Source organism: Cervus canadensis, chromosome 1 (genome assembly GCF_019320065.1).
Source record: "Cervus canadensis isolate Bull #8, Minnesota chromosome 1, ASM1932006v1, whole genome shotgun sequence".
NCBI lineage: Eukaryota > Metazoa > Chordata > Mammalia > Artiodactyla > Cervidae > Cervus > Cervus canadensis.
The window spans coordinates 34,335,151-34,351,431 of record NC_057386.1 but is presented as its reverse complement, the minus strand read 5'-3'; the positions used below and the strand labels follow the sequence as shown (position 1 = coordinate 34,351,431).

At 42.8% G+C, this 16,281-nt stretch overlaps 2 protein-coding genes across 7 annotated transcripts in view; one reads left to right on the top strand and one right to left on the bottom strand.

Annotated features, from left to right (window-relative positions):
- Positions 1-32: 32 nt before the first annotated feature.
- RPAIN (RPA interacting protein) lies at positions 33-7,265 on the bottom strand. 4 transcript variants are annotated; one of them, XM_043477184.1, is made up of 7 exons: positions 6,813-7,265; positions 5,603-5,710; positions 3,773-3,833; positions 1,861-1,972; positions 1,651-1,714; positions 452-592; positions 33-185 (listed from the first exon to the last, which is right to left on the bottom strand). In XM_043477184.1, the coding sequence occupies exons 1-7, from the start codon at positions 6,891-6,893 to the stop codon at positions 156-158; spliced, it is 597 nt and encodes a 198-aa protein (XP_043333119.1). In that variant the 5' UTR covers positions 6,894-7,265; the 3' UTR covers positions 33-155. The 4 variants fall into 4 exon arrangements, 2 of the variants coding, with proteins under 2 accessions (XP_043333119.1, XP_043333112.1); XM_043477177.1 differs by having other exon boundaries at positions 5,540-5,710; positions 6,813-7,246; XR_006270978.1 differs by lacking the exon at positions 33-185 and having other exon boundaries at positions 535-592; positions 1,807-1,972; positions 5,540-5,710; positions 6,813-7,245.
- The window catches only part of NUP88 (nucleoporin 88), a 21,992-nt gene continuing 12,727 nt past the window's right edge, over positions 7,017-16,281 (top strand). Inside the window, exons 1-6 of one of the 3 annotated variants that reach the window (XM_043477149.1) lie at positions 7,017-7,112; positions 7,447-7,808; positions 10,725-10,894; positions 11,618-11,743; positions 12,537-12,623; positions 15,601-15,777. In XM_043477149.1, coding sequence (XP_043333084.1) covers positions 7,509-7,808; positions 10,725-10,894; positions 11,618-11,743; positions 12,537-12,623; positions 15,601-15,777 — 860 coding nt within the window. In that variant the 5' untranslated portion in view covers positions 7,017-7,112; positions 7,447-7,508. Of the gene's footprint in view, positions 7,113-7,318; positions 7,809-10,724; positions 10,895-11,617; positions 11,744-12,536; positions 12,624-15,600; positions 15,778-16,281 lie in introns of all 3 variants that reach the window. The other 2 variants (XM_043477158.1, XM_043477145.1) reach the window with 2 other exon arrangements.

Here is a 16,281-nt window from a genome sequence, read left to right as displayed (position 1 = left end):
TTTCAACCTGCATTACAAAACATGAAACAGAGGAAAGTCTGAAATGTTTTAATATTAAATAAGTTATAAATAAAAGGTATGTATTTACAAGGCCACTTTTCAAGATGGGACTTTCTTCCAACCCAGTAGATTGTGCATCAAGACTGGGACTGACTCTAGAGGATCACAGCCCAAGTATCACAAGCCTGGATTTAAATAGAAAAAAGTTAGAGTTATTCCAGTCACGAAGATACTCTCAGCATATGGTTAAAAGTCATCGATAGCAATGACACTTAAGCTGCTCCTTCCACGACCTGGGTGGCCTCTTTCCTTCCCCCCTTCAGAAGATGGTTGGCCTTTTAACTGAAATGACATCACTTTTCTATGCACCTAAGTTCCTCTCTTCTACCAGGGTGGGAATAAAACCAACCGCTGACCCACTCCCAACTACTGGCTCCCGTGGGAGGCTTACCAGACAGCTCATGAGAAGACTCGACTTCTCCTCTGTCCCCTCAGTGACTGAAAATTCTGGCGTGTGGGGACAATGTGCACTGTGCTCGTTCACACTGTCTTCTAAACAGGCGCGAAGCTTTTGCTCTGTCACCTCCGGAGACTAAAAAATAGACAAGTTACACTACAACCTAATCTTACTAGCCTCACAGTCAACAGGCTGAAAACCTGCAGCTCCTCACACCAATCCACAGCTGGCTCCCCATGATGGCTTGATTCCTTGGACCCTTAAAAACGCTATAACTGTGCTAAGAGGTTCTCTTTAAATGTCCATCTAGCCGCCTCTCCAAATGAACCAGTGCTCTTCCGCTCCTGCTGGAAAACACTTAACTGCTGCTCTTCGCACCAGGAGCACTCAGCTGGAAGGTTGGAACCTCCCTGTGTTTCTGCCTCTACCAGCCAAGTGTGTGCTTACCCAGAACCAGCAAGGTCTGCTACTGAACTTGCTACTGTAACTGAGTGATTTAATTACATACTCTGTAAACCAATGAAATAAGAAAACAAAGTTTTGTTTTTGTGATAGTAAATGGAATGTTTAGGAAACAAAAAAGATGCTTTAAAAAAAAAAAAAAGCTGTTGAATTAGGTAAAAGTAAAAGATGGGGAGGAAAAATCCTGAAGTGTATACAGCTTCTTGATGCACTTTATAGAAACAACTGGAAACACAAGACTTTAAGAGAATTTTATGAAAAACCACCTCAGCTCTCCAGTCAACAGTCTCGCTCAAGGACTGGCAAGTAAACATGTATGTTTGAAACTTACAAAGTATAAAGTATGTCATTTGTATAATTCACTTCAATCAACTGGCAAACTTCTGGTCAACAACATGTCAAATAAGAGGCCTCCTATACTTGAAGATTACTGACACTTAAATTCTGAATGCAGCTTTGTCTTCAGATGTGGACAGTTTTTATGGTAGATCAGATCCAAGAGTTTCCAGTTCTAAACCGGGCTGTCTTCACAGAGGCAAGTGCCTCACAAATGGCTTGGGAGGAGCTTGCCAATTCCATGGTGTCTCGTATTGCCACTGTGACCAATTTCAAGCTACCAGTGGGTGAACTGGACGTGAGGCTGGGACAAGCTGTGCATACCACTGCAGTTACTTAAGAAAGTAGGTACACGTGGGAAGAGGTAATGCAAGACCTGTGTGAGGAACACTCACATGAGACGGGATGTACAGGCCACACTGACACACGACCAGTCCACTTGCTATCCTCAGGTTGTACCTGGAAGCAGAAGGGAGACCAGAGCGTTACAGCTGGTAGACCCGTATCCCCCCACCTTCTCAGAGCACAGATTTGGGGGGAGTTCCACTCACCTTGGAGTGGGGGGTGGGAACGAACAGTGCTGAAAAGGTTGTGAAAACTCTTACTTTGTACACACGGGACAGATGAGGGAGTTTGCTTCCCACTCAGCGAGCATGACACTGAGACACTCTTCATCAAACTGCAAGCTCTTCTCGTACTCGCTGATGATGCCCTGTTCTGCAAGGCAAAGCAGAGCTGGAGTGTCACTGCGTCACCTGGGGCGCCCTGTCCCACGTGCTCTAGATTCATTTCCAAAGGCTCCATCCACACGAGAGAAAAATGAGGGTAAAACCACACTACAATCGCTAGATATTCACTGCTCTGTCAGGCCTCATCTTATTGGATCCTTCCCCTCCTGTCTGCCCTCTTCCTTTTGAAGTGATGAGGCCACAGGAGTGGAACTGAAAAAGTGTCAGGCAGCTGAAGAAAGCTGACAAAGACACGTATTTCTGATGCCAGGCCCACCTGGATAAGTCTAAGGTGATCTGTTCACCAGTGTCCCCAGACTCAGTCTATGTTGTTCAGAATGTGTGTGTTCATCCACTCAGCAGATATGTAAAAAGGCCTAGTACTTGGGAGGCCTAGGGTAAATAAAAAGATGAAAAAGGCTGGTCCCTGCTTTTGATGAGCTCACCATCTAGACTTCAGAGTAGGGCTCAGCAGACCACAGGCCATATCCTGCCCACCTTCCATTTTTAAAGTAAAGTTGTAATGGAACAGCCATTCTCATTTGGTTGATGAATGGGCTGTGATGGTTCTCCCACTACAACAGCAGAACTGAGTAGTAGCAACAGACTAAACATTCACAATCTGGCTCCTAAGGGAGAGTCTGCCAACCCCAATTCCAGAGGGTTCCTCATGACTGAGGATGGCAGAACATAGCAAATTCTTATCACTTCAGATTTTTCAATTAAATACACCCCAAAAGAAACATTTAGTGAGTCCTTTCACCACCGAGATAGGTTTTGCAGGTGAGAGTAAAGAGAAAATGAATAAAAAAAAAAAAAAAGGAATCTACAGTTTTAACTGGAGTCAACACAGCAATCATAACTAACATTCACATAGCACTTATTATGTGTCAAATGCTATGTTAAGTCCTTTACATATATATTAATCTTCACTGTTCATCTTATTTTAAAGATGAAGAAACTGAGGCACAAGGAGATTAAGTGTTTTGCCCAGCACCACACGAGTTAAAGTGGTAAAGCTGAGAAGTGAATTTTAGCCATCTGGGCCAAGAGTTCATGCTCTTGCATCCTCAAGATAATAGCGATTGTTTATTGAAAGCTTTCTTATATGGCAGGCACTGCTCTAAGTCTTCAACACATGTTATTTAAGCCTACAAATAAACTACAGAGGCAGTCTGTTTATCTCTGTTTAACAGATGACAAAAACTGAGCCTCATCAAGACAGGCCTGTGTGAAATAAATGTCTTAGTTATATGAGGTACTAAATTAGGCACTCTGTGGCTCTCTGATGCTACAGGAATGGAAGGCTCACAAGACCCTGGAGAGTCAGTAAAGAACAGATGGGAGAGAAGGTACTGAAACTAGGTAGCACAAGAGATCTGATCATGCACTGTCCTGTAAGGGGACAAGGTTACTATTAATCTACTAACAGAGAAGTACTGTTGGGTTGAACAGACACAGGAACTGGATTCACAAAATTGATTTTACTTTCCAACTCCACCACCAGCTATGCAGCCTGTAAGACACCACTGTCTCCTCATACTACCTCATATGGGCATCATAAGGACAGAACAGTAGAAGGAGAGGTCTGAGCACAAGGCCTGGCAACTGAAGACTCTTTTGTTACTGGGACAGCCAAGTACAGCCAAGACTTTAGAGTAAGAACATGAGACCCCTGAACACTCGACTGAAGGTGGAAACAAAGGAGTTAAAAACATTCTGTTTAGAAATGAGGTCAGCATTAGAGCAGTTAGAGGTACAGGCAGGAAGAACTATTCCTAGACATCACCTTGATCAATCAGCTCCTGTTGGATTTCCTCCAGCACAGCCAGGTCCATCGGCTCCTCCAACTGCAAGAGAAAGTGGGTTCATCAGAGGTTTGAAGTTACAATCAACTGACAAGACCCACATGATTCACACTTGGAGACTGGCTGGAAGAACCCAGACTCAACTGAAGAAATCAACCCAATCCTGTAGAATGTGCTGACAATGCAGTAACATGGCCATGCTGAGAAAGCATCCACAAATGATTCACCCAGCCAGTGACAAAACAATGGCGCCAAAGCTGAGGGAGGCAGTGTAGGGTAGCAGCTAAGTGTATGGTTCTGCCAGAAAGCTGTGTGACCACTAGAAAGTTTCTAATCACCATCAGCCTCATTTTGGGCCTCTGTAACATGGACATAAAACCTACCCGAGAGGGTTACTGTAAACACTAACTGTGATTATGTAACTCAGACACACAGCAGGCACCAAATCATGCCTGTTTATTAGAGAGAGCCTTGATGTTTTCAGAGCAGTTTCCCACATGTTTCTTATACTGTCCTCACAGTACTGACAACATTATCAATTTTACAAATGTGAAAACTAAAGCTCAAAGAGGCAGAATTAAGAGGCAATAGCAAAACCAGGTGGAAAAGACAATGGCACCCCACTCCAACACTCTTGCCTGGAAAATCCCATGGATGGAGGAGCCTGGTAGGCTGTGGTCCACGGGGTCGCTAAGAGTCGGACACGACTGAGCAACTTCACTTTCACACATTGGAGAAGGAAATGGCAACCCACTCCTGTGTTCTTGCCTGGAGAATCCCAGGGATGGGGGAGCCTGGTGGGCTGCCGTCTATAGGATCACATGGAGTCGGACACGACAGAAGTGACTTAGCAGCAGCAGCAAAACCAAGATCAGAATTCCAGAACTACTGAGACTTCCCTGGTGGTCCAGTGTCTAAGACTCTGTGCTCCCAACACAGGGGGCCCAGGTTCCATCCCTGATCAGGGAACTAGATCCCACATGCTGCACCTAAAAGACACCTCATGCTGTAAGAAAGACTGAAGATCCCGTGTGCTGCAGCTAAGACCCAGCACAGCCAAATAAATATTAAAAAAAAAAAAAAAAAAAGGAATTCCAGAACTACTGACTTCCAATCCAGTGCTTTTCTTGATACATGGTAAATGGTTTCCTATCCATACCCAGTTCCCAACCCTGGCTGAGATTAGAATCAGAAAGTTCCTGGAGACCTTTTTTAAAAAGAGAGATCACTAGCTCAGGCCTACTGAATCAAAAGTTCCAAGGGTGAAGCCAAGGAGTGAAATTTCTCTCTGTTGAGTTTTGTAAGTGATTATGATGCAAAGAACTGACTCATTGGAAAAGATTCTGGTGCTGGGAAAGATTGAAGGCAGGAGGAGAAGGGGAAGACAGAGGATGAGATGGTTGGATGGCATCACCGACTCAATGGACATGAGTCTGAGCAAGCTCCAGGTGTTGGTGATGGCCAGGGAAGCCTGGTGTGCTGCAGTCCATGGGGTCGCAAAGAGTCAGACACAACTGAACAACTGAACTGAACTGATAATGCAGTGATGCAGCAGGTCGAAAGTCTAGAATTTATGAACCATCAATTGATCTAGAAGAGTCTAACGTTAAAGGTAGAAGAATTTGGGTCAGAGGCCATTAGAGTCCTGATTTGGGGCTGGAGGGTGAGTGGGTTTAGAGAAGTTGGGGAGACAGGAAGAGAGAGGACACTGCCACTCTTGGTGCTAAAGGAACATATCCCAGCCTGACCTGAGCCCAGGCCTGTGGCCAGCTCTCCGCCGACCGCAAAGCATTCCACTCTTCTTCCATCACCTCCTGCACTAGAAGGGTGTTCTGAGCGCCTCCTGACATACTGCCTCCAGCCTGGCGGTATTTGTTCAGGAGCCTGTCCCGGCTGTTTCTCATTCTCTCCAGGCATCCCTTGGAAAGAGGAGAAAGATGAGAGAGGGGAAAAAAAATAACCTTCAGATTAGTTGTTAAAACACTAAAGGAAATTTATAGACATGCAATTTAAACTCTAACTCTAAATATTGTTATTTTGGCACTTTCCTCTCCAGTCCTTACCCACATGTCAATGGGTGCAATTACAATGCTTGGGTCATGTACTTCCAGATCAACACACTTCGCAGTCTATCTTCAATACCAGCTTTCCGAATGGTTGGTGATATTAGCGCAGCATCCACTGTGCTATCAAGACAGTTAGGCTGCTTCCAAATTTTTGCTACTCTAGATATGGCTCTGGTAGTCACCTTCCTAATCAGTTACTCAGCTTCAGGCGATCTTTTCCCCTAGCGGCCACATGGCAATGCCTGGAGACATTTTTGGTTGTCACAGCTCTAGTTATAGGGCCAGGGAAGTTGTTAAACACTGTACAATCCCAGAACTGCCCCCACTCCACAATGAAGAACTATCTTCTTCAAACTGTGGACAGTCAAGGTTGAGAAATCCTGCTGTCAACAGTCATTTCTAGCATCAGATTATTTTCCTGGGATAGATCCACTACTTTAAATTCCAGGAGACAGGCCACAGTATTTACAGGAACGAGACTGAGTTCAGGATAGGTCAGGGCTGACTGTAAGCTACAATTCTGCTAGATTTAGTAACAGAGGCACAGAAGAAACCGTTTGGAATGGAATGAGAAATCATTTCCGGAATAAAAAATACTATCTAATTATTCTATTCCCCTTTGGAATAGACATAACGCCTCTCTAGATTGCGCTGAGTATACAAGGTGCTTCTCTGGTGCCCACCGACCCAACAACAGCGGGTGTAGAGGTGCAGTCACGGCCACATTTCACACTGAAAGCACACGAGTCCCAAACGAAGGCTTCCTGGGACCGGGCCGGTCCAGGCTAGTCCCACACCCAGGGGTCCAGAAGCTCCAGGAAGTCCGGGAGATCCACCTGCACCGACTCCTACTTCACCCGGCCGGGCGGAGGGAAGTTACGGAGGAGAGCGGTTCCTGGGACGAACTAGGGGAGTGGCAACAACCTGGCCAAGGCTTCCCAAATCTCACACTCACCTGCCTGAAAGCCTCTTTCCAAGGCGGCGAGCCCATCAGTTTATACAGCAAGCGGTGCCGAGACCCCGGCCTCTCTGCCATCTCGTTTTCCCGGGAGTAGTCGCCAGAAAGCCCCGCCTCCAGCGGGGCACAGAATCCTGGGAGTTGTAGTTCTTGGGTTCCGACCGCGCCAGGTCCCGAGGAATTCTGGGAAACGTTTTCTTTTCGGTGGGTCCCACACGGAGACGGATTTGGGCAACCCCAGGATGGGGGGTTGAAGTAGTGACATTTGTGAAGTCTATCCAACCTAGATTGAAGGAGGTAAGTCTTGAAGGAAGATTTTATTTTTTGAGGGAAGTTTTTAGATGTCTAGCTTTATCCAGGCGGAGATGTCCGATAAACAACGAGATACGCAGATCTCAGTTTTCACCCACACCCTTCCCGCCCCGTACTAGACTTCCCGTAACGCCGACGCTTCAATTCAGGTTCTGGCCTGTTGTCTTTCTCCTCCCGCCCCTTTCGTTCAGAATAGGCTTGACTGGTGATTGGCTTTCCTTTGGCGATGACGCTATCTGATGGGCTGCTCTCACCTTTGCCCCGCCCCTTATCCTGTCTCGTGCTTCCGGTCTGCCTGATCGATGATTGGCCGAAGCAGTGGAGGCTGGAAACGGATTGGCTGCGCTCAGCGGCGAGGCCGCAGAGAGCTGTGGGCTCAAGATGGCGGGCGCCGAAGGAGGCCCGGGCGACGGTGAGCTGTGGCAGACCTGGCTGCCCAACCACGCCGTGTTCTTGCGGCTCCGAGAGGGACTGAAAAACCAGAGCTCAGCCGAAACTAAGAAGCCGGCTTCATCATTGCCTTCGTCGCCGCCGCTGCCTCCTCAGTTGTTGACGAGAAACCTGGTCTTAGGCCTAGGCGGAGAACTCTTTCTGTGGGACCCAGAAGACAGCTCCTTCCTAGTCGTGCGCCTTCGGGGCCCCAGCGGCGTTGGTGAGGAGCCCTCCCTCTCCCAGTACCAGGTACGGCCAGGCCGAATTGGGAAACGACCCTTAGCTAGCGTTTTCGTCCCCTTCGCATCCTGGCTATTTTTTGTCCGCTGGGTGGGAGGGGTGCTATGCGAGCATGAGCAGACGTCTTTTTGGGGGGTGCCCAGCAGCGAGTGGAGAAGTCTCTTATTTTCATTCGCTCTACCACGGCCGCGGAGCTTTTGGAAGCCTCTCTTCCCGTATTTCATTCCTTCCACAAATGTTCATTGATTCTGACATCGCGCTGGACACTGTTAAAGGAATTTATGCGCTCAAGGCGCTTAAGTTGTCTGGGTCTGAGAGGAAGGAAAGGAGTGTGGAGTCACAGTGAAGTATCAGTGGTACGAGTGCTCTGAGAAAAACAGCGGGGGATACGGGACTTGAGAGCGTGGGTGCATTCGCTGTTTTTAGGAGGTGGATCCTGAGAAACCGGTGTCACGGCGTCACTGCATAAAATGAGAGGGACAATCCTGACTTTCTCTTGGGGTGGTTGTGAGCCTCAAGTCAGGTCGTCGATTCCAAAGCACCAGATTTCCTGCCTGACATGGAGGCGGAATCCTCTGGAAATTAGGCCATCCCCAAAGTTGAAAGGGATGTTGGCTTGTCTTGGAGAAACCAGCAGCATGTGAAAGTCGGTGTAATCAGAGAGTGTTAGACTTCTTGTGATTAAACGTTGCTTTATGGAAGCAACGTTACAAGCAAGTTTACTTGTAACAACAAGCCAATTCTTGTCATTTAAAGATTACAAAATAAGAAAACTTGGCACCCATTCTAACCTATGGCAGCTGTTGTGTGCTGGTTGAACCTTGTCGATGAGAAATTATTTGAATAGAGTGCTAGCAACGTTTCTGCAGTTTTGAAAACAGGTCACGAGCTTACTGTCTACTCAATTTAAAATTTCAGTTTTTTTTAATAGGCTTTATTTATTTATTTTTATTTTTGGTTGTGCTGGGTTTTCATTGCTGTCTGTGCTTTCTCTAGTTGCAGAGAGTGGGGGCTGCTGCTTATTTCCGTGGCTTCACTTGTTGTGGAGCAGGGGCTCTAGGGCACCTGGGCTTCAGCAGTTCTGGTGCACAGGCTTAGTTTCTACAAGGCGTATGGAATCTTCCCCAGCCAGGGAAGGAATCCGTGTCCCCTGCCTTGGCAGGCGGATTCTTAACCACTGTACCCACTAGGGAAGTCCTAAAAGTTAAGAGTAATTATTAGATGTTCAGCACACAGTACAATAGCGCTCTATATCTCTGTGCAAAATTTAGCACAGTCTTGATTAAATTATTTTTATTTGTTAATTCATTGCCTGAATTCTTTTCTGGATTACAAGCACCAGGGCAGGGCTGTCTGCCTTACTTAGTTTTGTATTCCCAGTACTTCTGTGTGCCTGGAACATATGAACTCTCACTGTCTGAGTGACCTTCAATCCTCAGAAATCTAAAAACTCGAAGGAGGCGGCAGCTTAGCATGAGTCGCAACTTTAAAGGAAATAAAAACATGAATAGTACCTTTAAAAACCAAATTAAAAAAAAAAACCCTCAAAAAAAAAAAAACAGATCAAAGGCATGAATAGTGACTTTAAAAACCAAACCAAATCAAACCAAAAAACCCCCCAAACAAAAAACACCTGAATACTGTGATTATCACAGGTAACCTAAAGTGATGAGATTGTTCTGCCAAAGAAAGGTGGCCTTTGATTTGAGATAGATTTTTAGAATCATGTAGAAGATTGAGAAGATGGTGGAAAGAAGGAACGAACCATTGACGGGAGAAAAAGCAATTTGATTAGAATCAGCAAAGGGCAGCTAAAAGCAAAAGCAATCCCCCCCCCAAAAAAAAACAACTCAAACAAAAAACAAAGCCCAGACTTACATCAGTAACAATTAACTGGAATCACATTATATATAACAGTCTTGTCTAATACGATTTTGGCAGACAGTGATTCTCTGTACACCAGGATAAGGAATACATTGGTAATCTCTTGGTTTATTACTGAAAGTGGATAGAAAAGAAAAAGGGAATTTGAGATACTCATGAGAGAAGAAATAGGAAGAAATGCAATTTTTTTTGGAAGGCGTATAATGCCAAGACAGACAACTTAACAGAACCTTCCTGAAAATGTCTCTGTTCCATAACTAAATCTGCTTAGGCAAAGCAGCATTTTACTTGCTGCAGAAGTTCTTGAAGCTGCTATCTTATTGTACTATTTATAACATAGTAATTATTTACTAATACTTCTGAGTTCTTAACTGGCTAGTCAACTAAAACATATACTGAGAGTTAGCAACACGCCACATACTTTGCCAAGGATAACAAGAAAGACACAGAGCTTAGGTAATTCACAGTTGTGTGGGATGAGCAATTAAAAGGATAATTGGAATGCAGGGTGATAAGGATTACAGTAGAATTATTTAGGGTGTGCTATAGGAGGACAGAAAAGATGCGCTGGTTCCTGGCCAGAAAATCAGAGATATTTTTTGGGAGGAAAGTACATAGAAACTGAGTCTCCAAGAATGTGTCAGCCAGCTAAAAAGAGAAAATGAGGGCATTGCAGGAAGGATAGTTGTACAGAAATACATGGTGATTTCCGAGAAATCAGGTTAATCTGGAGTATAAAGTACAAGTGGGGAATGGTGGAAAATTGAGGCTAAAGTGGTAGTCTGGAGTTTGATCATAAAAAGGCAAATTTTATGTAGTATTTTTACCAAAGTAGGGAAATCTGATGCATTTTATATAATATTCCAAAGTAAGCAGTTAAAAAAATATTTCATCAGTTAATGGCTGAAGTGTTAGTACTTATCTAGAATGCTTCTTTATCCTACATTAATAGAAAACTAAAGCAGTACTACACTTTCGAGTAACTACCATATATATTTACATTCAAGTGAACTATTTTGACCAATTTGCTTTAATTTTCAGAGATTGCTTTGCATAAATCCACCCCTGTTTGAAATCTATCAAGTCTTGTTAAGCCCAACACAACATCATGTAGCACTTATAGGAATAAAAGGTCTTATGATATTAGAATTACCTAAAAGATGGGGAAAGAATTCTGAATTTGAAGGTGGAAAATCAACAGTGAATTGTAGGTAAGTTGCATTTCCATTGAGTGTTTATCTGTATAATTTGTAATACATGCAGAAAATTCCTTAAAATCAGTGGTTCTTAAGGTGTGTTTACTCTGCTACTATTGAAACATCAGTGTACTGTAGGTAGTCTGCACATTGGCCTCTTGTGATAATGACTTTTATAGTATATATGATATATATAGTATATATATTTTGCCTAGATTACCACATTGCTGTCTCATTGGAAGTCAGGCTGTTTTATCAAGTAGGTTGAAATAAGATGCTTTAAAAGCAGTTATTGTCTGTGAGCCAAACAGGTTTCTCATAAGTATAACTTAGTTTTGTATTTTTTTCTTTGTCAACATATCTTGAGAAATGAGAGTGTGAAAAATATGAAAAGAATATAAGGTAGAAACATACCTTTAGCTCCACAACCTTTAGGTTGGGCCTCCTTGAAAATGTTTCTTTTCTAAGTCTGTTTCATATCTACAATAGGAGTGACAATAATTGCCTTTGTATTTTCTTTACAAAGGTACTAAAAGGATAAGTTACTCTGTCTAAAATCACTGGTACTCTATAAAATACAGATTAGAAAATATTTGATTCTTTGATACTGGTGGGCAGATGCTTTGATTGCTGTCTCAGCAAGATGTTTGAAAAAGGAATTTAAAGGAAAGAAGAGCAAAAAGTGTTGAGATAGGTTTTCCTTTAGAAAGTTTTGGAAAATTGCTGTCTTTATTTTAGTACCACTCCCGTTGCTGAGAGATTTTTCACCAGTTCAACCTCTCTAACTCTGAAGCATGCTGCCTGGTATCCGAGCGAGATGCTAGATCCCCACATAGTGCTGTTAACGTCAGATAATGTCATAAGGTAAGTCTGTATCTTACAGTTTTGCGAGTGGGAAGATTCTCTTAATTGCCAGTTAACAGCTTGGAAATCTATCTGATGGCTGCTGTAACCTGTTCTCCATCATGGAAGCAGTGTTCAGCTGCCCTAACTTAATTACTGCTGTTCCCTCTCAGCTAGTCTTTCTGCCTCCAGTCTCTCCATTCCCAATCTAACTATTAAAATAATCTCCCTAAAACTGCTTTTACCATGTCACTCTTTTGGAGGTGATATAGCATAGAGAAAAAGAGAATTTAATTGGGAAGTGAGAGATTTGAATTCTTGTCCCAGTGTCACTTCTGTCTTTGGGATGTTAAAAAACAACTTGGGCATCTGTTTCTAATTTGTCAAATGAGCAGGTTTGATTTGATCATTTCTAAAGCTGCTTTCCAGGTTTGCGTTGTTATGATTAAATGCCCTCGTCCTACAGAGATTGATATTACCAGTTAACTTTCTGGATCTGCCTTATGTAAAAAGTTTGTGAGATGACTCGACAAGGTGTATACGGCTAAGAACTGAGGTGCAGTGGTTGGGGAAGGCTGATATAAGGAATTTTGGTAAGGGCAGAGAATATTTCTTCATGTACCAAGGAAACCTTCCTTTTGGGTTGCTTCAGAACAAATGAGGTAGGCTATTTTTGTCAGTAACAGTCAGGTCTTTGGCAAATGGTTGTAATGACTGGTAGGAAAATTCTCAAAAACTGGGTGGAAAGGAAGGAGCAACTTTAGGAAATAAAAGAGAATTTTAAGTGCTGGCTTTCTTCTCTTTTGATTGCTAGAATTTACTCTTTGCGTGAACCCCAGACACCAACTAAGGTCATTGTACTTTCAGAAGCAGAAGAGGAAAGCCTAATACTCAACAAAGGGTAAGTTTTTATTTCTGTCATTAAATTTTTAAAAATTGGTTTATTGGGATTGTAAGTGCAATTTTAAGATTATAAGATTTTACAAAGGTGACTTTAGCATGGTTTTTGTTAATATGAGAAATAAGAAAAAATATGCGATATGAGTAGGTAATAAGAAGTTACAAATCTGAAATTTACTCTGCTAGCTTGATCTTTTTTCAAGAAAGTTCAAAACTGTGAGTAGCCAAAACTTAGTCCCTGTTGTATCTTGAATAAGAGAATGAATTATAATATTTCAAAGTCACAGAAAAAGTGGAAGGTGAGAGTGTTGGGCTGGAGGCCTGCCGGCTGTTCACCCATTATGGACGAGCAGATTGCTGGACCCCCAGACCAGCACCTAGTACCCCAGAAGCTGGAGTGGGCCACAGACTGCCTCCTGCTTCTCATGTGACCCTGTTTTATCTTACGTTTTCTTGCCCACTGCAGAGCAAGTTCCTGCCTACTTTGACCAGTAACAGAATCACCCTTTGAACTTACAAACTCCCTTGCTCTGGCCTCCTGCTCAGTCTTTCTGGTGATTACCACACCCTATCACCCACAGGGTGTGTATGTGGAGTAAAGCCTGTAGTAGTAATATTTCTGGAAGTTCCAACTAGTGCTTTTTCATGTCTTCATAATGGTCATATCTAATAGTCTATTTTTGTTTTTCTGTTTGTTATTCCTTTGAATATTTTACACACAGCTATTCTGTATGTGACAGTTTCAGTTTCTGAAGTCATGGCGAGGCAGGGATCTAAATCTGTTTGTTCTTTCTCCTGTCCTGTAATCACAGTCACTTCCTCCTGTGGTTGCTGATCTCTCATTGTGAACTTGTGTTTACTTGATCTTAATGTTTGGAAATGTCAAGAGCCCAAGCTGGGAGTATGTTCTTCCAGAGAGGAATTTCTTCTGCTTCTGTTAGGAGTCAGAGGTCGCCACTAGCCTGGGACCACATTAATTCTCATTAATGAATGAATGAATGAATTCATTAGTCCCAGAACTGAAAGTTTTCAGTCAGATGACTTTAATGTCTTATACAGCATTAGCTTCTTAAAGTCCCATCCATCCATCTTCACAATGGGGAAACATCTGCAAATAGGTCCTCTTTTGGTGTTGGCAGAGCGTTTCCATAGTTTCTCAACCTTTGCCAGACTCACTGTCTAGATGAGAGGCTATAGAACAAACGCAGTTGTTAAGAGCTTTGGCTCTGGTGTCAGCACCTGTGTTCCTCTGCCACTTGTCAGTTGTGGCATCTGGCAAGTTATTCAATTTCACTTGGTCTCATTTCCATGACTATATATTCCATGAATGTAAAAACTGGGGACTCCCCTGGTGGCCCAGTGGTTGGGAATCCAACGCACAGTGTAGGGGCTGCAGGTTCAGTCCTTAGTCAGGGAACTAAGATCCCACATGCCATGGAGCATCCGAGCTGGTGCAGCACAACTGCTGAGCCCATGTGCCACAGCTAGAGAGGCTGTGCATTGCAATGAAGGAGTCCACATGCTACAACTAAGACCTGGCACAGGCAAATAAATAAATAACACTTAAAACAAGAATAGTCACCATGTACTTGGATTACTGTACAGAATGAATGAGATCATGCATAGAAAGTGCTTAACATGGCACAGAATAAGTACTCATTAATTGATACCTTCTATCATTTAGAAATATTACTATATTAAGTTCCAGTTAGGTTTGGATAGCTTTAAGTCTTTTTGAAATAACCGATGTGTCTCTTTGTTTCCAGTCATTGTCCTAATTGTTTAGTTTAACTCTCAGGTTGTTCTTTTATTCTGGATTTGGGGATTCCTCATTTCTTGCCTCCTAATACCATATACCTTTCCACGTGATAAAGGAACTAAGATGTGGTACTTATCACACCTTGGAATGATGTTGACTGTCTCAAAAACTATATGAAATTGTGGTTTTATTTTAACCGTATTCATTACTTTTGTATTAAGCTGAATCTTTTTGAAAAACCAATTATATGAAATTTTTTAAATAATAAAATAGCATGTTTTATCATTTATTTTTCCTGATTATAAAGGTAATGTGTATTTTTGTAGAAAATCGGGAAAACTATAGAAAAGTATTAAGAAAATTAAATATTTAAAAATTTCCTATAGTGTGATCTTAATATTGCACCAGAGTGCTACTTTTCGATATAAATCAGCTCATTCTCCTTCCCTGCTCTCTATACTTCATTCATTTCCCAGAGAGGCCATGGCCTGAAGGCCTACGGGTCTGCCCCCTTACTGCACACTTCCACCTCAGTCCTCCCACCACCTTGGCTCTGAGCTCTAGCCACTCAGCCTTCTTGCAGTTCCTCACAGCCTCTGTCTCAACTACTCCTCCTTAACTACTGCTCCTCCGCATAACCACAGACTCACTGCCTTACTTCCTTCAAATCTTTGCTCAAATATCACCTTATCAGAGCCTTTCCCAGGTCACCTGAAGTAGCACCTCCATCAGCACCCCCTTCCCCTGCTTTATTTTTCTTAATAACCATCTTTTTCTGATTTTTGTGTTATCTGATTGTGTCTTCTCTGTTGACATCTTTTTCGTTAGAGGGCAGGGCCTTTGTTTAATTCACTGAGGTTTCCCAGAACCTACAGTGCCTGGCACAAAGGAGATACTTAGTAAATATTTGTGAACTGAATGCATCCTACTGCTTAGAAATAACTATGGATGTCTTTATGTGTTTTCTTCCTGTTTCTTTTCTATATTTATGCATGTCTGTATGTGTGTATTTTTACTATTTGTGTGACTCTATCTTTAAACAGTTTATATAGTTCTATAGTCTGCTGCTTTCATTTAACTTTATGACCCTTTTCCAGTATTGTTTAGCATTCTTCATAATCATAACTTTTTGTCTTCTCACTCCATTGAATACAAATTCCACCCCACCTGCTGTTATTGGAAGTTTTGTTTTCATTTTGGTTTTTAACTCCCTTTTCAGAAGGGCCTACACTGCATCTCTGGGAGAGACAGCAGTTGCATTTGACTTTGGGCCATTGTCAGCAGTCCCGAAGCACATATTTGGACAAAAAGGCAAAGAAGAAGTAGCAGCTTACCCTCTGTACATCTTATATGAGAATGGGGAGACTTTTCTTACATACATTAGTCTGTTGCAAAGGTAAGCTGAGGGGGGAACCCACCTGAAATGAAAGTCGAGCTTGTGCTGCAGTATAGATTGTCATGGTTGGATCCGGGGTCCATGTTTATGAGTTTCTGGAAATATTGCAACCTTTCAATGCTGGCTTGCCCATTTTGGAGAGAAAGTTTGTACAGATCATTTGACCTCTTCATATTATTTGGGTACATTCTATAGACTATTCGGATAATTTCTTAAGGCTGGATTTGTGTTCACAAAGTCTAGTCAATCAAAAAGTATTTACAAATGGTCCCCAACTTAGTCAGACTTATGATTTTATGATGGCACAAACAGTTACATTCAGGAGAAACTGTACTTTAAGTTTTTCCTTTTGATTTTTTTCCCGGGCTAGTGATAGTCAATTGATAGCTTCTTGTGATGCTGGGCAGTGAGCGCAGCCCCCAGTCAGCTGCACAATCGCAAAGGTAAACAGCTGACACACTTAGAGCCATTCTGTGTATCACTCAGTACAGTGCTCAAGAAATA